Source organism: Amia ocellicauda, chromosome 13 (genome assembly GCF_036373705.1).
Source record: "Amia ocellicauda isolate fAmiCal2 chromosome 13, fAmiCal2.hap1, whole genome shotgun sequence".
NCBI classification, from domain to species: domain Eukaryota; kingdom Metazoa; phylum Chordata; class Actinopteri; order Amiiformes; family Amiidae; genus Amia; species Amia ocellicauda.
This window is the reverse complement of record NC_089862.1, coordinates 36,526,022-36,548,886: the sequence shown is the minus strand read 5'-3', so window position 1 is coordinate 36,548,886 and position 22,865 is coordinate 36,526,022. Positions and strand designations below refer to the sequence as shown.

Here is a 22,865-nt window from a genome sequence, read left to right as displayed (position 1 = left end):
AATGAATTCCTATAGAGTTATTAAAACCGGGTCAATATCAGTTTAAAAGCGGTGAATTGTGCATGAAAACTGAGATCTGTGGTGAAACATGCAAAAACGAAATCCAAGGGGTAAACTCTCCTTGTAATGTGTAACTAGTTTGGTCTTCCAGTACCTCTCTCTGAAACTCGAAATCAAGCAGCTCCACGCTGGGTAATGCAGTTATGCCTTTTCCCTGAAACCATAATAAGATTGTAATTTGAACCATATTGAAAAATAAACACAGCTCTGGGAAGCGTCATTTCAAAGCATGTAACTTTCACAATAATGAAAACAGTGTTCTTTACATACATTTTCACCAATTAAAATCGCCACGAGCACTCGCCAAACCAAAATGAGGGAATGCCATAATAAACAAAGCATAGTCTCGTACACGCAAATCATGCATTGTAAAAACTAGCTCACTGACGTATTTTTTCGGCTCAACAGCAATTTTCTGCAGCTGATGTCTCTGGTACGACTTTGTAAACGTACACGTAGCCCTGAAGACATTTGTTTTAATATGTTTTGGTACAATTTTAGTCTGGCTGCCATTATCATTATCAGCACTGTCCTATTTCAAAACAATCATGGGAGTTTGGGGGTCAGAAGAAACTGTTGTTAAGAGAAATGTAGTTGTAAAACCAAGAAACTCGACTAGTCTGCTTCCTGCAGAACCTACAGGCCGGATGCGAGAGAGATTTTCAGAGCAGTGATTGGTCATCGTGTGGATTCGTTTAGGGCAGACGAAGCTGGTTTTAAGGGGTAGTCAAGAAAATATGGAAACTCCTAAAGGGGCTAAAAGATTTCTCCTCCACAGCCTCGCATACCTGGATATATTTCGTACGTCGCGTTCACTGTCATGCAGATTTCAGTCCGTCGTCTTTTTCAGTTTTTCTAGCTTTTATTTTTTCCCCACTCTCTGTTCTGCTCATTTCCAAGAGAGCCGAGGTGATCAGTGAACTGGGGAGTTTTACTACTGCTGAGAGCCTTCCTCCCTGTCTGCGTTTTGAGAAGCGTAAACTTTACACTTCTTTGTTTCCTTAACTGCTGTGCTTGTGGGGGGGGGGGGGTGTTGAGAGTGAACTACTGTCCCTTTCATGTGTCGGCTTTGATGGGGCTGTGGAGGTGCCATTCCCCAGCCATCAGCCCTTTCTTCCCCCTCCTCGGGTGTCTCGTTTAACAGCCCTGCATACCAATGGTGTTTTCATTTATTTTTTATTTTTATACACACACCAGTTGGGAGAAAGAAGTCGTATTGTGTCTGCGATGCACCTGACGGGTATGAGGGAATGAGCGAAATTATTTATAGGCCGCTAACTCAAATATTCCAAATGACACTTAGAACAGGGGATGTGCCAACTGACTGGAAGACAGCAAATGTCATACCAATCCACAAGAAAGAGGACAAAACTGAGCCAGGAAATTACAGACCAATCAGTCTATGTGGACTCCTCACTTTCTCCATCCAAACAATGTGGGGAAGCAATAAAAAAAGGCAAACACAATGCTAGGGTATATTGTCAAAAGTGTAGAATTGAGAACAAGGGCAGTGATGTTCAGACTGTACAATGCACTAGTTAGAGCTCATCTGGATACTGTGGACAGTTCTGGGCTCCACACTTCAAGAAAGATATCGCTGCTCTAGAGGCAGTTCAGAGGAGAGCAACCAGACTTATTCCAGGTCTGAAGGGAATGTCCTACTGAGAGACTGAGGACCTGAACCTTTCACCCTGGAACAGAGGAGACCATGTGGGGACTTGATCCAAGTCTTCAAAATCATGAAAGGCATCGACCACATCAAACCAGAGGAGCTTTTCCAGATCTGCAGGGACATACGCACCCGGGGACACACATGGAAATTGGGCTTCAAGGCATTCAAGACAGAAAACAGGAGACACTTCTTCACACAGAGAGGCGTCACAATCTGAACAAACTCCCCAGCGATGTGGCTGAAGAGACAATTTGGGAACATTCAAAAACAGACTGGATAGGATCCTTGGATCACTTAGTTATTAATGGACACCAAACGAGCACGAATGGCCTCCTCTTGTTTGTAAACTTTCTTCTTATGTAGGTAGTCAACCTTCCCCATCCCCCTCGTCAACGAAACCTCTTGTCTGCAGCTCTGCATGTTGTTCTCACCGGGGGTGGCGCGTTACCTTTCACGCCCCCGGGGTGCTCGTCTGCCTTCGGACCCAGGCTGCTGTTGTCCATCTCCCCCGTCTCTAGGTTTGAGGATAACTAGGTGCCAACGTGCGGGATGTTTGTTTTCCAGGAACAACATGCTTCAGTAGTAAAGCACAAGTAAACGTGTAGAACAGCAAGGTGAAACTCAAAGGACCATAGTAGTGCGAGTTTTCGATGTGCTGGTACTGTCTCTGCATGTTTACAGCCGTCAGGTTTGAGTCGGACACGATCTCTTGATAGGTGGTGTTTTGTGTTGGGTTTTGTTTTGTCGTTGTTTCCACAGTGGAGCTGATTTCTTCACTCTGATATCTTGGTAGCTGGAGACAGTCTTTTTTTTATCCCTCTCTTTCTCTTCTCCCGTGTAGATTTAAATCAGTAATTTCAGGTCAGGTGATTTAAACGCTAAACTAAACACAATGACATTAGATATACATGAAGCAAAACCTTGATGTTCTTCTTACTGCACGTCTGTAAGAGAGCACATTTAACCCACTCTGATAAATAAGGTAAATAATTGTTTAGAACTATTGCTAAAAAAAAAACACCTGAGATGATCCGAGATGTGGAAATTTGTACCCAGTATAGTAGTATTAGAAGATCGTGCCTGGACTCTTGCAGTGAACTGGAAGTTTTGCACAGCGTCTGTCAGTACAGGCGATCTAGGGCCTCCTGGAGTGGAAATGTTTCCTCACAACCATCTGTGGACAGAACAAATCCGATGTGAAGTGTGTCCCGACAGATCGGGCTTTGCTGTTGCTCTCGAAGAGTCTGCCCCGAAGTCCTGGTTTCCACTCTAAGGTTCGCATTTATCAGCCAAACCCTGATCGGTTTGGGAAACCAGTACGGCTTTAAAAGCTTACAAGGTGAAAATAGGCCGTTTCCTACACAGGACATGGCACATTTGCTATGTTTACCTCTGGAAAGGATCGTTATATATGTTGTTTATGCCGGAGCAGGCGCTGCTCGTTGGCCATGGAAAACTGAAACTATTTAAACTAACACGGCTGATTCAGGCAGCCTTCCCTTCAGTACAGTGAACTACATTTTTATTTTTTGTGCAGACCATAATGACAACAAGCTGGAATCGGCAGTTGATCCTCATTGTGTGACCAGCATCCTAAAAGCCAAGAATGTAAACCGCAAGTCAGTTTTTCAATCTGCAGGAAAGAGTAACATCTACATTTGATTAACTTCCTCTGGCTACTGCAGTAGTGTCTCCTTCCCTCCCCATGTTTGATCGTGATCTGGAGCGATGGAAACGTGCACATGGTCAAGCTGCACGAATCTCTTCCTTTTAGTTGAGTTTAGCGATTTTGGTTTTGTGCTGAAAATTTGCGAATTTATAATTAGTTCTGGTGAAACCTGAGTGAATTCCTCTGTTTATGTACTTTAATCAGAAACCTAATGTGGGGAATGTGTGGTTTCTCCTGGGTTGCTTTCCATCTGACTTCTGTGATAAATGTTCCACTAAAGCTGTCATACGCAGGTCTGAGAACGAGGAGTGGAAAGATCTTTGGTTAACGTGGTTTTCTTGAACCACAGGAGGGAGATCTTAGCTGTATATTACAACTTAAACTCCTTGCAATATTCTCTCGCTGTTCGCTGCACAGGGAGTGAACTATTAACTACAGGACCAGCGGGAACAAGTAGCCAATGAGCTTCTCTGTGTCGCAAGTCAAATATGAAGACTTTTATACAAGTACTTTTAAAACCTGAAATCTTTTGCAATATTACTTTCTTTCGTCAGTGGAAATGTAAAAGGTCATTGGTGCAATGGGCAATGAATGTGCAGTTCTTGTAGTATTATTACAAACTCTGCAAATAACCAGACAAAGAAACCTAATGTACAAAGTGACATTCTTAGCCGTTCCTTTCTATGTTGTAATATTGAAGCAGAGTTAGTCTCTCCTTATCCTTCTTCCACACAACCGAGGTGTTGCAATGTTTTGACTGTTCTCTCGGCATCAAGGCCAGGGGGCTCTGGACTCCTGTGTGGGGGGGGATGCTGTTGTACTTAGCATCTCCAGTAAAACACAGTTCTATAAATGGGTAGTTATACATATAATGTGATGTATTGTAACAATACTAAGTTGGCCTGGATAGGGGTGTCTGCTAAGACGTATTTTATTAAACTATTTACTGAAAGCGATTGAATACCACTTGGCCAGTTTTGTACCCTGGGAATGTGTGTGTGTCTGGCCTTCAGTGTAAGTTTTAATATATCGATTTTGAATGTCCCTGTCCGCTCCGTCTCTGGCTCTCTTTGCATGCGGTGCACAAAGTCGGTCAACAACGTGACCTGTGGGCGGGGGGAATAGACATCCTGCAGGTCTTGGGCTACGCAGCGCTAGCAGACAGTACAGAGCAGCGCCAACTGTTTCTGTCTCTTTTCATCCAGATTGGATTTGGTCAGGTAAATTTGTAAACCTTTGCTTTTCTGAAAAGCTGCGGCATTTTGCGTTTCAATTTTGCATTTAACCCAGAAAGCCACTACATTGCAGATATGCTTTCCTGCTAGGTACGATTTTCATGTGTGTGTGTGTGTGTAGTATGTTTTTCTTTTGTTTTTAAAAGCGAGTGATGTATCCCCTGACAAGATGGTGATGTGTTGCGTTGTTGGAGGAGATCATTGGCAGCTCTTTATAGATATCCATCATTGATGCCAGTGATTCGTGTTTTGTATCGGCAAGTTGTATTTTGTGCCTGGAGACGATCGCTTAACCAGATAGTGTTTCCACTGAGCAAGTATACAGGTTTTCCACATGTAAATCACTGTCAACATAAATCTCAGTCTCCATTTCTTTATTAAAAAGACGTGGAAACCAAGAATGCCGCTGGTAGGATTGAGCTTGTAATCTGGCTTCAGATGACTCTGTACGTGCGAGTTTGAAAACAAGTGCTCAATTAGTTCATACCAATAGGCCAAGTCATCGCTCCAAAATCATCCGGCACTTCAAAGCGATGGCAGTGGAATCTGAGCCCCTTTGATGAGAAGTATGCATTTTGCTTATCATGTTTATTCTAGTCTCCTGAAACCTATAGAGGTGTTTGTGTTAAAGGATTGTAAACCCTGCTCAGAAAAAAGAAGAAAAAATGTATGGATATGTATATCTTGGATGTGAATGAAGAAACATGTCAAGTATTGCAGTCGTTGAGGCCATTGCTCATCTGTGAAGCGCTCTGTTGTCTTTGTGTGATTTACAGGTGTTTTAAACAACACATAGTTCACCTGTGTTGTGGTCTAGACGGCCTCTCGCTATCGATTCAGAAGTACTCTTCCTTTTGAATTCCCGCCACCCGTTTGTCTTTGAAAAGCGGTCGCTGCGTTGATGTGCACAGCTGGCCTAATCCCGCCGGGCCCTGTGAAAACTCAAAATGGGTTTTAGCACTGCTGGGACTGTTACTACACGTTCACAACGCAGGATGTTTCTTCTACGTTTTGTGGACTTTAATCTTGCAAACAATAGTTCAAAGACTATGGATATGTGTGGGGTATTACTATTCAGACCGATTACACAGCGTTAGGGAAATCAGAGTCTAGAAAGCATCCAAAACGGCATTAAACCACAAACATATTTCACTGTCGGGAGAACGTTCAGCTGGCAGCATCGTATGGTCTCTGGGGTTCATACACTGTGCTCTGCCAGACTGCTTCTGCGTGTAGGCCGACTCGTATGTGTGCTGAAAGTTTTATACAGCCTAGTTAAACACATCGCCCTTTAAACCACACTGATCTACTTCCAAATGCTTGTATACTATAGTATGAATTCAGACCTGCACTGTTTGAAATACCGGTTTGTTGGGGTGACAGTGTGAAAAGTGGAAATCCAAGCGCTAGCAGGGTTATCGCCCAACATGGCGGCACGTCTGCATTGTGTTGTGAAATGTAGTACTTTCTAAAAGCGTTGCAGGAGACCAGACATTTTAGGGGCACACCTTATTAACTGTGCATCGCATCAATCTGCATTTTCAGTGACGTACGCATGTCATGCCGAGTGTATATCGTATGCATTGACTGTGTAGTGCTAATGATTTGTTTTTGTATTTTTCCCCCACAGGATTCTTAGCAATAATAAAATTCAAGAACTGAAGAATGGATCTTTTGCCAGCCTGTATGCATTGGAAAGATTGTGAGTATGGTTGTTTCTATACTCTATCCTGCCTGTAGTAGTAAATAATATGAATAACCTATATTCATTGCCCCTTGCACCATAAGTGTTGTGATTCTTTAGATTTCCTGTTATATTGCTTGTATTTTCTGACCCCTGATTATTAGATTTGCCAGATTCATTTTTGTGGTTTCTGCTCAGATTGCTATTTAGCTGAAAAATTCCTCTGAAAATACTTCAGTTGTGTGTCAAGAGCATTAGTCTGATTTGCAGCACGCTAATGCAGAGAATTACAACAACATTTGAAAGGTTATGATTTTTATCCTTTATTATTTCCTAGAAAGATTCAAATACAATTCGAGAACTTCATCAAATTAATGGGCACTTTTTTGTGTGATTGTTTGGCATATTGTTGTGTGCTTATTGTTCACCATTCTTGCATCTGTTATTCCCTGGAGAAGCAGTTTCAGATCTTTAATTTCACGTGGACTATCCTTTCTTTTGGGGTTAGAGAGAGACTGCCCTCCAACCCCTTGTACTATGGGAGCAATTCGCCAGCATTAATCCAGTATGCCTCCTAGATCTTCAAATATGTGGAATCCCTCTGGTATTTAGAGATTTTTTCATCTCATTAATTCAGTGCCTTGAAATATATTTTGCCAGTATGGTTTCACGAGCATCACACTACTGGCCGGGCAAGTTGTACATCACAATGTAGGTTTTGGAGATTGCTTGGAAATCTCCTATGCTACGAGGCAGCTGCTGCAGTCTAGTGTCTGTCTTGGTATCAGTTACTGGAGTGGAGCTGGCTGGCTCTCGTTCTGTATTTTCTGGACTGTGAAAATTTAAAATGATCTGTGAGGGGAGGGCGAGGGGTGAGGAGAGGCTGAAAGAAGTTATTGTTCATACGAGAGAGAGAGAGAGAGAGAGAGTGCGAGAGAGTGAAGTGTCTGGCTGCCGAGTTTGAAATATCAGTTATGTTTCTCTTGAGAATTAGCGGAAATAGTTCAGGCATGTGCATGCGGGTTTGCTTGATTTATTATTCTGAAATTGGTTCAAGCGGGATAAAATAACCAGAGCCCTAATAGCCCAGCTTTTAGCGAGACTTGGAATAACACATGATTGCATTCATGTGGAGTAACACATGATTACATTAATGTGGAATTTTGAGGAAATGTTTTCTACGTAATTATTCCAGGTTCCTCTCAAAACCATCAGCCTGCCCAAGAGATTGCAGTGTGGATTGTATTCCTTGGGTAGTTTAATCGTGATTGCCAATTCTTTTACTGTGCCTAAAGAGTGTGTTGAAGGCCAGGTTAGTCAGTTGAGAACCGATTCTCATTCGCAATGATGACCTGGCCAAGAAGCAAGCATCAGTACAGCAAAAATACATCGACAACACACACAAGAGAAAATATGTTGGCAAGCACAGATACCAATGAACAGGGCCTTCAGTTTATGTTTAAAGATATTGATTGAAAGGAAGCTGTCCAGTTTCAGTCCTTGTTGTAATTCGTTCCAGTCATTGGCAGCTGAAAACTGAAATGAGTTGCAGCCAAAGCGGGTACGGGTACCACCAGCTTGACAATAACACATGAGCTCAAATCATATGAAGGGCCACAAATCGGCAGCAGATTAAACAAGTCATTAGGAGCTCCGCATAACATTGTTTTCTAGGTTAACTGGTGCAAATGAATGATGTACTTGACAGTGATTGACATTAGAAGCTGCTCATTGAACCTGCTAGCTCTGCTCTGATTTAAATAATCAAAACCAGGCCCACTCAAGGAAGAGTTGATATGGCAGTGGTGAAGAATATAGGACACATGTTTTAGATTTCTGTAACTTTATTGGACAGTTACATGCACAGTTACCACTTCCACGGGATTGTGTTGTCAGATGAATCCAGTCTGACACATCGCCACGCTTCCATAAATAAAGCAAAGCACCCGACCTGTAACAGGAAAGACATCTATCGAGACGAGAGCAGTTAAAATCACGTCGGGTTTGAACAGGGTAGACGTGTGCTGGCGAAGGACCAGACCCCTCATCCACAGGCCCGTTTACAGATGAATCCCCACAGTTGGATTTCATAAAAGGACTCGAGAGATCAAAGACGGCGGTTTAAACGGGAGTTGTGTTTCGCAGCGAGACCTGAGGAAGTTCTGCTCCTAACTCGGGGGCATCTGCTTTCGGCATGTAACTGTAAACACGTGTGTTTGTTGCCTTGTACTGCAGTTGTGGATTGCAGTTGGAAAGTTAGACTGAATTGCAAGAGAACTGGACACAAAGCCCCCAACTCGTTCGTCCTGGGTCCGGGGTGGTACCCCAGTAGAAGCGACTTGGAAGAGGAAGGACTTAATCTACCCTCTCCCAGTTAGTTCAGTGCTGTTGGTGGAAAAGCGTCTTCTCCGCTCTGAAAGTGTGGCCTCGAATCACTGCTTCTGTTGAGTGCTGGTCTGCAGGAGGACATTTATTATTATTATTATTATTATTATTATTATTATTATTATTAATCATCATTATCATCATCATTATAATTATTTAGTTTGGTTGTACTGGAAGAAAGGTTTACAGTTGTGTGGAATGCATTACACCACTGCGCCCAACTCGGCCCAGACAGACGTGCCTGGTGTGGTTCTGCCATCCTTCCTGTGAGCAGAGCGCCTGCTTTAGCTGCTCCTGGAACTCATTGCAGAAAGAGCGTGAGGATTTGGGTTCCTGCACTATGAGGAGCCCATGGAAATCCCTGGCTCCTTGAGGAGTAGGTTTAAGATGTGGTGGACCAGTGCGCTGTGTACCACACTCCCCTGATATGCGACTGATGATGAAATGATTCTTTGGGGATGGGGGCGTAGAGGTATTTCTAGTCTCTCTCGGAGAAGGCAGAGCTCGGCTTTGTCATTGTAATGAGATGACCAGAGATGGGCGATGTCCTTCTCAGGACTCCTCACACCACAGCGCCCCTATTGTACGTGGCCGGACGTTTTCCGTGCCGAAGATGCCCTGAAAGGAAACCCCCTCGGTCCCCGGCTGCCACTGGCTGCGCGGGACCTCTTTGGCAGCCGTAGCCATAAAGCACCGTGAGTGGCAAGCGGCATAAATCAATTACAATGGCTGCACTGTGAAATCGCAGGGCTGCGGGGGGATTGGGATGATTTAGTGAGGTTTAAAGAAGAGTCTCCCTTGGAAAGTGAAGCTCCCAGTTTCTTTTGTCGCCTTCCTGGCAGAAATCTGAATCTAATCCAGACGGCGTGACCGGTTAATTCCACACAGAGCATCGCCGCGAACAGCGCGCCGCTTCAAACGGAGACTGTCAGGAGCCCTGACCCAGAAAGACCCTCGCACAAGGCAGGGCCGCTACAGAGTGCTGTGTGTCGAATGGGTAGAAATGCTGCAGTCGAAGGCAAGTTAACTTTAGGAAGGAGTCATTTGTATCTGTACATTTTCTGGGATTAATTGTGCTGAACATTACTGCACAAATAGACGAATCTATTTAAAGAGGATTCAAATCAGTGACATCGCTTCTTTTACACTACAGTTTATCAAGAAACCTGCTGACCTGTTCAAGTGCTAATTAAAACGATACGTTTATTTTATAACTGAAATTAAACTTTATATTTAACTGAAAATCTAGGCAATGCTCTATGTATGCATCATTAAAATATAATTGAAATCAGCACTCAAAACCCACAGAAAGAAACCTGGCACTGTCACTAATCCTTCAATTTTAAAGTTTATATACAGCTCTGGAAAAAATTGAGACCACTCCAAGTTCAGAAATCAGTGTTAAGTGGTCTCTTATTTTTTTCCAGAGCTGTGTGTATGTGTGTATATAGTTTTACGTTTGTGCCCTCAGGTTAAACACAGGCTTCAGATATTTGTCCCCAAAGTACTTCATTTTCAAAGCGTTTTACTCCAGATTTGGTTCATGTGTTTGTTTTGTTTAAACTTATTTCCATATCCTGAAACCTGCCACTCTTTCTTTGTATGCTTTTTCCATTGCATACTTGCTTTATAGAAATCATATTGTCTGCTTGTGCACACATGAAGTATTTAAATGCACTATTCATGTGAAATCGAGAGGGAGGGCAGATGGAATTTCATTTTTTTTTTAATTAGTACCTTGTCAGTGTACACCACACAGCATGTTTAAAATTTTCCTTCGCATAACCCTGAAAAGCTGAAGGAGGAAATAAACCAAAAGGCATACAGTCATAGAATGAAAGGAGCCTTTTGGTATATCTTTCATGATCAAGTCAAACTTGTCAGACCAATGTAAATCACACATGATCTGCACAGCATCAGGGACATTTGGCAAATTTGGTTACGGTTTCCCTCCCTAATCATGTACCGTTTTACAGTGTTTCAAAAAGAAAATTGCCGTGAGTATTGGTGGGTGTCGGGTTTCAGAGAGCTTAGTGTCGTTTACTCGTGGGTTTTAAGTGGAGGTTTATGGTGTGACCTACGTGTGATGGCTGCCTCTCGTGGAAAACTGTGAAACGCACTACAGCATTCCCCAAGAACAGAGGTTACTATAAGATGTTTACCTGGACACAGAGGAGCCGCTACATCCTGGTGACGCTCAGGTGTCAGGAACCTTCTGGTGCCATGAACTGTGTTGTATTATAAATAAATGCACATAATACAAGCTATGTTTTCATCCTTTTTTGTTAATTTAACATTGAATGTGGGCCCACCGTCTTCATCCTCTGCTTGTGCAGTTTAATGTCGATTAGATATTTTAAGGTGCAACGATAAAATAACGTAATGGTGACCAGGTTAAAGCGTTTATAATGAATTTGTTAAAAGAAACGCCTGCCGCCCTTGGTTCCTCATTGGGTGTTTAAATGTGTTGGATGGTGGCGATGCTGCTGGGGTTCAACTGAGCGCTGTAGGACCCCCCCACCCCCTCGGGCCCTGCTGGGCTGCTTTTGTCCGGTTGACGCATTCGATACTCCAACTCAACACGACCCGAATGGGAACTGGGTGGAACCTAATCTGGGCTGGCTGTTCCCTGTCAGTAATCCTTCAACAATGGCTGTCTGTGACCTCTGTAGTGAGAGCTCAGTTCATAGTCCTATACCAGATCCCATTTTCTGGGTATTTGTAATATAGGAGGTTGGGGGGGGGGGGGGGGAGCAGTAAATGTTCCAATTGTCTTAAACACAGCCTGGGTTTGGGTCCTAATAAACGTCTTCTGGTTTATTAATTTGTGAAGAAACATTCTCCGAGTTGACATTGGCCTTCTTTGGTTAAGGCTTTATAAATTGCAGTTTTTGCAGTTCACAGCGGCCTGTGTGGTAAAAGAGACCTCTCCGCAGTAGCCGAAATGCACTAAACGGCTGAGCTGTTTAACGATGATCTGCTAATTAATTTACTGCTCCTCCTCACAGAAATAAGCAGGGTGACTAGTTTTCCCTCCAGAATTGTGAAACTATCGTGTTTTAAAGTGGAGATCAAAATCGAGAGGAGGCCATCCGCCCCATCATGCTCGTTTGTGTCCATTAATAACGACGTGATCCAAGGATCCTATCCAGTCCTGTAATGAAGATTTTCTTCACCAGCACTTTCCTTTTTCTCCCAGAAGGAAATGAAAACCGATCCTATGCTTGTCGTAGCCCTTTAAGGGACATTTTGAGTGGGGGAAGCGGTGATTTCTCGAAGCACTATAAGCTCTTACTTTCACAGCGACCCGCCCCTCTCTCTCTTGTTAGGCACGCATCGCTGATTGTTCCTGTCAAGCTTGCAGATGATACAGCAGACACTCCTCCCGCTTCCTGCTCTCAGGTGGTCCTTCCAGGAGACGGAGACCCAGTGTTTTCATCAGAGCACATTGTTACACTTAACCCTTAATGTACAGACTTTGAAACGTATGACTGGTTTTTGCCCTCTAATCTAATGTGCATAACCGCTTTGTACTTGACTGTATTTTTGCACTTATGTTGTAAGTCGCCCTGGATAAGGGCGTCTGCCAAGAAATAATAATAATAATAATAATAATATATGGAAAACCGACCGAAGCCGACAGATCTATTTCATACACAAAGGAAAGCCGGGATGGTGGTTAGTGCTCGGCTCGGTCACCTCCGCTGGTCGAGGTTGTGTGCGATTCTTTGATTGGAGACATTGAAGACCCGGGGAATTTGGTATCTCTGATCTAAATATCCGTGGGGCAGCTCTGGCGTTGCTCCTCAGCCTGTGCCTTACACTTACAGCTCGCTCTGGTGAAAACAATGGTCCTTTATTTCAATTGGGGTACAATTAAATGTTTTTGAACAGCAGTAAGATATTTGTGATTGAGAAAATATTCAAAATAGCACAAATATTGATCTTTTTGTGCCATTTGGCTGTAACTTTCATTTATTCTTCTTATACTTTTTCTCTCTAACTGTAATTCTTATTTTTTCCAGGGATATACGGAACAACTTAATTAACCACATCGAGCCGGGTGCTTTTGTGGGCCTGCTGGCGCTGAAGCGACTGTGAGTATCAGAGTCCTTGCTGATGTTCTCCCGTTCTCGTCTCACTCCACAGTTACCACAAGTCTACCAGGCGAATACTGATGTCTGATTGTGTGACAAACAAGGCAGTCTGATCAGCATTTATGGTTTTCCTGTAACTGATGGGACTGGATGAGCAGTTGATCAGTGTTTTCTTTGTCACAAATGTGTCAAAGCCTACATTTATCTTCTGGTAGTTAATAAAACCTTGTTATCTTGAAATTACTCCTCAAATCACATCGGAAACCCGAATCAGCTGTTCAGTGTTGCAGGAAATGTGATTGGAGAGCTTTGTGTGTCACACACCGCAAGACACCTGCTTGGCAAATATGTAATAATTTGCATTTTAATGTAATAGGAGAAAGAGTTGCACACCCCCATTGTGTCTCAGTGTCCTAGGAATTGTGGACTGACTTGGACACTCAAGTTAAAGCACTAGGTAGCTTTTCTCGAATGTGTGCTTCGTTTGACATTGATGCAAGTCTGTGTGGTGCTGCTTTTTGATCTGGATTTATTAATTTTGTCCCCTCCCCATAATTTCATTTAATTTTAATTGTGTTCAAACTGTTCATATACCATCTCTTTTGGAGATGATATATCTGTACATTGTTTTCCTCTGCACTGTGCTGTGTGTTTGAATCTGGGTTCATCTGGTGTCTCTGCCTGATTGCGATTCTCCATCATTCTCCTGTGTGCCCTTGCTATTGTGTGTCCTGCAACAATATGTTAAACAAAGTTGTTTAAATACTCCAGACTCCGGATGTGGCTTGGACAGGGCAGCTGTTTCTTTACACAGTGGTCAGTAGCCCCATACTGGCAGTATTGTCATAAGGGCTACATGTTCATTCACTGCCTGTATGACTCTTCAATTGATGTGTATTTATTTATGGTCAATGTGGTATCGGGGTTGTCAGTACAGACTGCCGAGGTCATCTGTAAACTGAGTCGTCAAGTTATGATCACAGCTCCGATATTTGCAGTGGCCGCCTGATATCTCTAATTGAAACTGGTCTGTGGTTCATCATACATACATACATACATACATACATACATGATTTATTTATTGGTGTAAATTAATTAATTAGCAGAGGCCCTTATCCAGAGAGTCTTACAGTTCACACAACATTTCAAAGCGTTACATTTGTCTGCTTCGCAATTGCTGAAGACGTACCTGGAAGCAGTTGTTGAATTGTGATTGCGTATCCCTTGTGCTTTTCCAGTTCAACGGTAGAAGAAATAATAATAAACCAATCTGTGTGCAATGAGAGCCTCTGAATGAGAATGGATTTTGTTTTGTTTGTTTTGTTTCTGTTTCTGCCAACGCAAACTGGGGTTTCAAAACCTCCTGGCACAGTCCACAGGCTTTCCTGAGGGAGTGGCGTGCGATGAGCAGAGACCAGCTCTTAAACATAGAGAGCGATTTCGGATGAATTAAAGGTGTATTTTTATGCGGAAAGAGTCATCTGTCACCAGATTTTTTTCCCTCTTTGTGACCCCACTGAAATTGTCATTGCTCTCCTGCACTGACTTGAGGATTGGAACGACGTATCGGTTTCCTTCCTCAGGACTTGCCATGATCCCACAAAACCAAGCTTGGGTCAGAGCAGACACTGACACCTCCTCTGCCAGCTGTGCAGCGGATTAGATTCAGTGATGCGGTGGACTGAGCTGGGAGACCCCCATGTTTAGAGGAGTACAGATGTTCCTGTTAGGGGGTTTCTGGCAGTGGTAGCAGAGGTTTTATGCGTCGTCTCATGTTGGGAGTGAAGCACAGTGATATTTTCGAGGAGGGGCAGCTGGGATGGGATCTGAATCTCTTGGTTCGTGGAAGATGGCCTTTATACCCAAATGCCCGTTACGATGCAGATCTTGGACTGTGGCGACACTACAAAGCGGGGCGGGGATTGGAGCTGGGGGGTAGACCGTTGTTAAAGACCATCGGTACTAATCCTGCTCACAAAGAATCCCAGTGTACCGTTTCTCACTGTCCTTTTCTCAATCGTTCATTCTTCCCACCTGTTCTTGCTGTGCTTCAAATTGCTCAATTGTATTTCTACTGCAGTTTCTATTGTTGAACTGTCTCCCTTCACTTCTATTTCACAGAGACTCATTTCCAGTTCTTCTACTCAGAGAAGCCCCTTTTATTTACCAAACCCTGGTCTTGGATCTACTTGTCTTAACTTGCTGCTGCTGCATGCTAAATTGGATATATATTATTTTCTATCTACTTGGAAATACTTAAATTCACTCTTTCCAGTGGACACGAATCATACTTTAGGCAGTGGCTTCACAGCTTGTATTCAAAGCTGCTCTTCTGGACTGAGAATGAGAGGAACCGATGAACGTTTGTAGAAAACGCCCCCTGGTGTTGACTGTCGTCTTTTCATTTGCTTAACTTTTTTCCCTTTATTTTGTTTTTCACGTTTTGTTTTACTGTGACCATAAGACATTTTAAGCCACCCAATGGATTAATGATTACGAACCGCCCTGACGGCCCCTTTTGGTTTTGTTTGTCCTTGCTGTTCCTCATTACAACATTCGATATCCGTTGCTGTAAGTGTGACCTGTGATTCATCTGCAGTGATTGTGGCCCCCCTGTGTTGGTCCACAGTTGGGCCAGGTGTTTAACAAAGCCCTGGGAGGTTCTGTCCTCAGGATTACCCTCCTGAAAGGTGCATTCCTCAAGCATGAGGCAACTCCAAGAAATAAAAACTTCCCCCTCTTTTCCAAAGGGTAGGACTAATCACTTCACACTACATTTCTCAGCTGCTGCTAAAGATATCCTAAAACAAAGCAAACCCGTTCTGCACACACAGACTCGACCTCTTCCTCATGTTCGGGCTGCCCCTTACAAGCTGCTTTTCAAATGTTCCTGTGACATTTTGTCATATTTTAATAAAGCAGAGGCCACCGTGATTTAATTGGCCCTTTTGAACCTTGTGCGTGATAAGGGTGGGGGGGGATCTCCTATCAGAATGGTCATACCCGATACAAAAGGGAAGCAGTACATGGTGATTCCTTTTTGCAAGACTTGGGCTTAATTGGATAAGGGATCCCAGATCTAATTTGTTTTTGAACAATGCTGGCAGTTGCCTACCTTGTGTGGCACAGAGATTGACACCCCCACAATTTACTAATTTACTAATACAAAGGTTTTTGTGTATGTGTGTGCGGTAGTTAATGCTTTCATAGTACCTGCTAACCTTTTGATCTGTCTCCCCTTTAGTGCATCGGTGGCATAAACAATGTTAAAGGAAACCACATAATATATGAAGGGGGGAAATGATATATGAGGCTGTTTGACACAACAGAATATGAATCTCTTTTATGTCGATGCCCCGGAGCACTTTGACGGTGGGGGGGGTTATCATTAATTGTATTGAATCTTTTTGAAAGGCAGCACCAAGGATACGGCTGTAAGGGAATAGTACAATCTTTTGAGAGATCAGAAAATAGTGCTAGAACAGCAAACCAGCTGTCACCGGTGTAAAATATTGCACACTTTAAAAACAACTGTCTCTCTCTCAGTGACCTATCAAACAACAGGATCGGCTGCCTCAACGTGGACATCTTCAAAGGCCTCTCGAATCTCATCCGCCTGTGAGTATCATAACTTTAAAACTTTCCGCCAGAAACTCTGATGCCTCCAGCAGCTTGTATACTCTGTTAGGGGTGTTTAAAGTTGAGCCTTGCTTTTGTTAGAATTCACCTTGTGTTTTTGTTATTTATAATATATCATAATCTCGTTTAAACTATATTACAAGGACATGGTACTTGGGACAATACATCAGCACACAATGTTCACTGGAGTCCCATGTGTTGAACAGATGGCTAATTGCTGAGTATCTGATGCCAAAACAGTGACTATTTTTTGATTAGCAATCGGAAAGTGAGCTTCCTTCGTCGCAGGTGTAACCGCACTTTAATAATTGCCACATGTGGCTGCGAAGACCCTTTTGCCAGTATTTCTTTGGATGGTGAAGGCAAAAGTGCTTTGTGATTTATAAATGTTCCCAAATCACCTAACGGTTTTGTTCTTTGTCAGCCCGTTCTTCATACTTAACTTTTGATGAACAGCTTCCAATAAAAATTGTTCTGATTAAACCTGAACTAATCAAATTCAGACTTTGAGAGTTTTCAATACGTTTGCATTTGATTTAAAACACGTAATGCTTGAGAGGAAGCCCTTTGTGCCGTACGGTTGGAAAGCTGCCACTCCTAAGCGACTCTGGGAATGCGCTCTGTGTTTAAAGTGCCGGAGCGAAGCAGGTGATTTATCTCTTCAGACTAAGGCTTCTTTTGAAATGTGGTTTACACTTGCAGCTTTGTTTCGAGCCGAGGCTCATATTTCACAGTTAAATATGCTTTTGAAAAGAAAAGAAAAACATTTAGGTGAGCAAAAGCTTTTTTTCACCTTAATGATGCCCTTCTTTTGTCCATTGTACCTTTCAGAAACCTTTCAGGCAATATGTTTTCGTCTTTGTCGCAAGGAATCTTCGACGGCCTTGACTCTCTGAAGACACTGTGAGTTAATAAGCTTCCATTTAATGGTTTCTACACTTGCATCGAGGATGAAGAGAAATTCACAAACCTGATTATTGCCTTTGGATACAGAAGCTACTTCATACAGCACGCATTGCAGACTTGTTTCTCAAAGTACCAGGATTGCACTAGCCCCTTCAGGTGTCACTACCCAGAATGCATCTGGTCATATATTATTGTCATTTACTTTTTCAGCAGATACCCGTATCCAAACATTTTCAAAGCATTACAAAGAACAATACATTGAAATTCTGTCACATTTGGGGTCACCGTTCTAATGTGTTTCTACATTGTGAACAAGCTGACGCAACGTGTTCGCCTCGCTCTGCCACAGGGAGATCCAGACGCCGTACCTGCTCTGCGACTGCAACCTGCGCTGGCTCATCTCGTGGGTGAAGGAGAAGGGGGTGGGCGTGCGAGACTCCAAGTGTGCCTACCCCCGCTCCCTGCAGGGCGAGACGCTCGGCGCCATCAAGGCCGAGAACCTCACGTGCGGTAAGAGAGGCCAGCCGGGCTCCGCGCTGCTCGGTGCTGGCGCAGAGAAACTCGGAGCTTAACTGTGTGCTTTAATATTTTGTTTCCTCACAAAAGCATGTGGATAATGTATATGTGAATTGGCGTATTGATTGTATTGGACACTTGTTGAGCTTGTAAGTTACCTTGGACAGAGGAGACTGCCAGCTTAATTAATTATGAGCGTCATATTTATAGTACCAGCAGTGCAGCATTGAATTTTCTGATAGGGGATTTAAACTAAAGATTATAAAAACAAGGGAGAGAGCTCTGATCTCTTGTATGTCTTGATCTCTTGATACACAGTCCTGAAAGAAATGGTTTTGTATTGGAGTGCCCTATAAAATATTTTAAAAAACGGTCCCTAACGCTGGCCTCTCCGGTGCCATCCCTGCAGACGCGCCCCTGGAGCTGCCGTCCTTCCAGATGACCCCGTCCCACGGCCAGATCGTGTTCAAGGGCGACAGCCTCCCGTTCCAGTGCCTGGCCTCCTACGTCGACAAAGGCATGCAGGTGCTGTGGTACCAGGACGGGAAGATGGTGGAGCCCGACGCCTCCCAGGGCATCGTCATCGAGAAGAGCACGGTGCAGAACTGCTCGCACATCGCCAGGTAGGACAACTCGGGTCTCTGTGTGTTTTCTGTGGCTCCCACGGGTCGGTCCAGCCGCCGCGTATGAAAGGGCCGTTTTCCATAACAAAACAACTGCACAATGAAATATTGCTTATTTTTTTTCTTTTCTTTTTAGAGGGGATTAATGTTGCAAAAAGTAACCGTGGTGTGCGGGGCGGAGGGGCTTGGAGCTGGTCAGTGTATTTGACTGGTTGTTAGGGAAACAAAATTGTAATTTGTTGAGTTTTTTTTTTGTTTACTTTTGGACATGATGGGAAACAGTGGGGGGGGAAAAGTAATCTGTATTCTTCTGTGCCTTTTGTAACTTTGTAGCATCTGGATTAGAGTGTTGGAATTTAAAGCACCGATTTATTTCCCCCCCCACCCAGTGCCCTGACCATCTCAAACATCCAGCTCGGCTCGACGGGGAGCTGGGAGTGCCGTGTGCGGACGAGCCGCGGCAACAACACGCGGACGGTCAACATCATGGTGCTGGAGAGCTCGGACAAGCACTGCCCCCCCGACCGCGTGACCAACAACAAGGGGGACTTCAGGTCTGTGCCGACCCGTCTTGAATTGCACTATGCAAGGATGGGGTGAATGAGAGGTGTGAGACAGGGGCCCAGAAGTGGGTTGGCATTATAACAGAGGGGTTGCAGAGAGACGGCTGCACAAGCGGGACACGGGCTAGAGACAAGGGTGGCAGATCCGCAGGTGGGTAGTGGAGAGGTGGACAGCAGCTCCCAAATTACTTGCAAGGGTCATAATCAGGGCTCTAGATCATTTCTAAATATTAGATCATCCAAACAGGCTTTTTTCATTCTTCACGGTGTTCAAGCATTGGATGGATTTAGTGCCAGTGGGAAAAGAAGCAGAATTAAGTTTCATATTAAATCGTCACTTCATTTTTCACAAGTCAGTGAGATCCCTTTCTTTCAAATCATGATTACACACTTAATTAATTAATTTGATGTGCAGCTATATTTTTTGTAGCTGAGCCCCAGGTAGACCCAACTAATCGATAATTGACGTTATCGATTTTATTGGGTTTGCAAATCTATATCTGTTAATCAGGTGCACTTGTGTGGATGCCAAGGTAATGAAGGATTGCAATTAGTGAATCGCAGCAGCAGAAATCATCATTGCAATAAGAGTCTGAAAGCACACAGGTTAGTGTAGCAGTCAGAGCCTGAGACAGGAAGGAAGGAAGGAAGGAAGGAAGTGGCTTATTACACTTGATTACAATATGGACACTTCAGTGGCATTTTGTTAATTGTGAACAGTATTTTGATTAAAGTCAGTCCAATGAACAGTGCAGAGAAATAGGCTTCTGATAAAGACCTCTGAACTGGAAACTTTGTATCTTCTGTCTAAGAGAAAATATCTGAAAGACTTCAATGTCCTGAATCATGTTTTCAAACTCCCTGAAAGCGACGGGGGATATTGCGCTGTATTTAAATATATGCTTCTGAAGTTTTCAGAAGTTATTTGTTAACGTGACCTGAATTCAAATAATTAACCAGTTAGTGAAAATGCCTTTACTAAAGTGTAACTATGCAGGGATTCAGTATTGTACATCAGTTAGAGAGAAGAAGTTTTTAAATGATTATAAACCGCTTTCCCGAAATCAACTTGTTGAAGAGGCCTATAATCGTGTCAGAGGATCTAAAGATGCAGTTTAAAGCCATGCATCAGATCAGCACTGAGTTACCCAGCATTACACTGACACCTAGTGGCAGACACGCTGCTGTTTGCGCGTCTGTGTGCGTCTGCGTGCTTTGAAAGCAAAAAATAAAAATAAACTTGGCAACAGTTTTATTTTTTTTCTTGTTCCATATTATTTAAAAATCTAAACTATTTCTGCCCACCTCTTTATAATGACCATCAGAAGACATGTGACTTGGTGTTCAGCTCTATTTATTACTGATGTTAATACCTTTTAATCTTTGTGCTGTACAGTCTTAAACTTTGACCTGAAATGCACATAATTCCGTTAAGAAGAGGATTTACAGGATTGCACGTAAAGCTGCTTGATTTAATTGGTATTAATCGCGCTAGAGGTTTGGACAGAACGCCAGGCTTGTGTTTAGTTTTTTTTTCCCCAGTTTCTCCCTTTACTTCACGTTCCCTTCAGGGAGAAGATCTTACGACATTGATAGGGGGAATAAAACGATGATGATGATTAAGTGTTTCTCCCTTTTGGCAGCCTGTTACATTAGATCTCACAGGTTTCACACACTGCATTGGAACATTTTAATCTTATCGATGTCTGCGCTCATTTAAAATCGATTAAACGAGGCGAGTGGATCGAAAAAACTCCCCTACAGCCCTGAAATGAAATGAGTTTCTGACATGATGTGATGGACCCTCCCTTTGTGCTCTTCTCCCCAGGTGGCCTCGCACCCTGGCGGGCATCATCGCGTACCTGCCCTGCATCCGCTACCCCGCCGGCACGGGCATCTACCCCGGCTCCTCCCCCGATGACCGCGGGGCGTGGCGCCGGTGTGACCGGGCCGGGCTTTGGGCAGAAGAAGACTACTCCAGGTGCCAGTACGCAAACGATGTCACCCGTGTCCTGTACATCATCAACCAGGTGATTGTTTTGATTTTTGGTTTTAATGTGTACCTGATTTGTCCTTGTCTTCCTCGGTGGTGGCAGTCTTGATTTTTGTGGGCTCTGCCGCCCTCCACGCTGCATTTATTATCCATTCTTGAGATTGTCCAATCTGCAAGATATGCACTTGCACTGAAGGTGTCCAGCCGTGTTTGTTTTCTACCTGGTTTACATACACAAAATACACAGAACTAGCCTAGTTGGGCAGCTAGAACAAGGACAAAAGGACACCAACTTAAATACACCTTTTACTTCTTGGAAAGTTACCATTTAAAATTTAAAATGTGGCTCTGTAACGGTCTTGGACACCAAAGGCTGTTTTCACATCACACCGTTTAATCATGGCTGTCTGGGGCTCGACCAGGGTCTTCAGCAACAACAAGGCACACATTATCCTCCTCAGAGACGCCCCAGTAACTTCTTCTGCGTCAGTTTCTGTGCTTTCCATTGGGAACTGCGCACACGGGGACAGTGGCCCAATTCACAATCCTACAAATCCACCAGAACGATGAACCAAAATGAGGTTAAAGCAAAGTGGGTAAAATAAGGTTAACCAATAAAGCAATTACCAGAAGACTGATTCACAGAACTAAATACAGAATGAAATGTGTATATATAACGAAACGAGACAAAATGGTTACAAAGACTTTGTGTGCCATTGAGGCTGTTTTGCCGCAGGTCTCAGTCTGAACAACCTTGTCAACAGTAAACGCTCTGCATTAAGTATGGCCTCACCTCTAATAAAACAGTCGAACAGACACCTCTGTTACACCTGGTGACCCTTATTACTATTAATGTGCAGAACCTGATCCAGTAATTTCTCTTAAACACTTCACTGGAGCATTGCTCTTTGAGGACAACGTTTTAATCAGTTCTCTGAAAGTTAAACTCATCCATCAAGGCTTAGACTCGGCCTCTGGAAGCTCTTCCTCCACAAGTAACCAGTGTTTTACTGCAGAACATTGTCATTAGTGGATTGAAGTTCAAATCCAGACCTTTTCGAGATGGAGAAGAGGAGCCCAACTCTAGTCCTTGGGGGCCGACTTAATAAGTGTTTTTCTAACTACAGGAGCTCGTGACACCCTGGGCTCCACTGCTCTACACAGAGAATTATAAAAAGTGTTGCTGTTTTTCCACAGATGCCTCTGAACCTGACAAACGCAGTGACCACCGCCCAGCAGCTGCTGGCCTACACCGTGGATGCCGCCAACTTCTCTGACAAGATGGATGTAATCTTCGTGGCCCAGATGATTGAGAAGTTTGGGAAATTTGCAGAGAAGTACAAAGAGGTGGGCTCCTTTTACAGGCGACGACCTGCTGTGTGACCAGCCTGTCGGGGCTCCAGTCTGCTTATTCCTTTTCTGTCGTCCAGTATGTGGTAATCGGGGAGGGGTAGCCCAGCTGTTCTGTTCCTGTCGATTGGCTGGTTTGAAATGATTCTGCAGTGTCTTCTGGGTTCTGCCTCACTTGTGGAGACATTAATGACAGATACTGATGACCTGTCACAAATTTGATGTTTTTATATATATATATATAATGCGGGTGATATATATAAGCTGCTACCTGCTCATTGGTATGTTGCAGTGCATGCTGGGTAGGTACCTAGTAGTGTTTGTTCAGCTTATCTCAAAATATATAATTTCTAGAGGGATACACAAGAAGAAAGTGTCTGTGTTTGGTTCCCACGTTGGTGGAAAGAAGCTGGAAAGAAGATGCAACGAATTAAGAAAACACCCCAAGAAATGATCAATCACCCGGTCCGTGC

The 22,865-nt window shown here is 43.6% G+C and overlaps 1 protein-coding gene across 1 annotated transcript in view; it reads left to right on the top strand.

Moving 5' to 3' along the window:
• The window catches only part of adgra3 (adhesion G protein-coupled receptor A3), a 42,415-nt gene that overhangs the window by 7,561 nt on the left and 11,989 nt on the right, over nucleotides 1-22,865 (top strand). Inside the window, exons 2-10 of the mRNA XM_066720772.1 lie at nucleotides 6,267-6,338; nucleotides 12,731-12,802; nucleotides 16,349-16,420; nucleotides 17,273-17,344; nucleotides 17,697-17,857; nucleotides 18,273-18,486; nucleotides 18,876-19,040; nucleotides 20,878-21,079; nucleotides 22,240-22,389. Coding sequence (XP_066576869.1) covers nucleotides 6,267-6,338; nucleotides 12,731-12,802; nucleotides 16,349-16,420; nucleotides 17,273-17,344; nucleotides 17,697-17,857; nucleotides 18,273-18,486; nucleotides 18,876-19,040; nucleotides 20,878-21,079; nucleotides 22,240-22,389 — 1,180 coding nt within the window. The remainder of the gene's footprint in view (nucleotides 1-6,266; nucleotides 6,339-12,730; nucleotides 12,803-16,348; nucleotides 16,421-17,272; nucleotides 17,345-17,696; nucleotides 17,858-18,272; nucleotides 18,487-18,875; nucleotides 19,041-20,877; nucleotides 21,080-22,239; nucleotides 22,390-22,865) is intronic.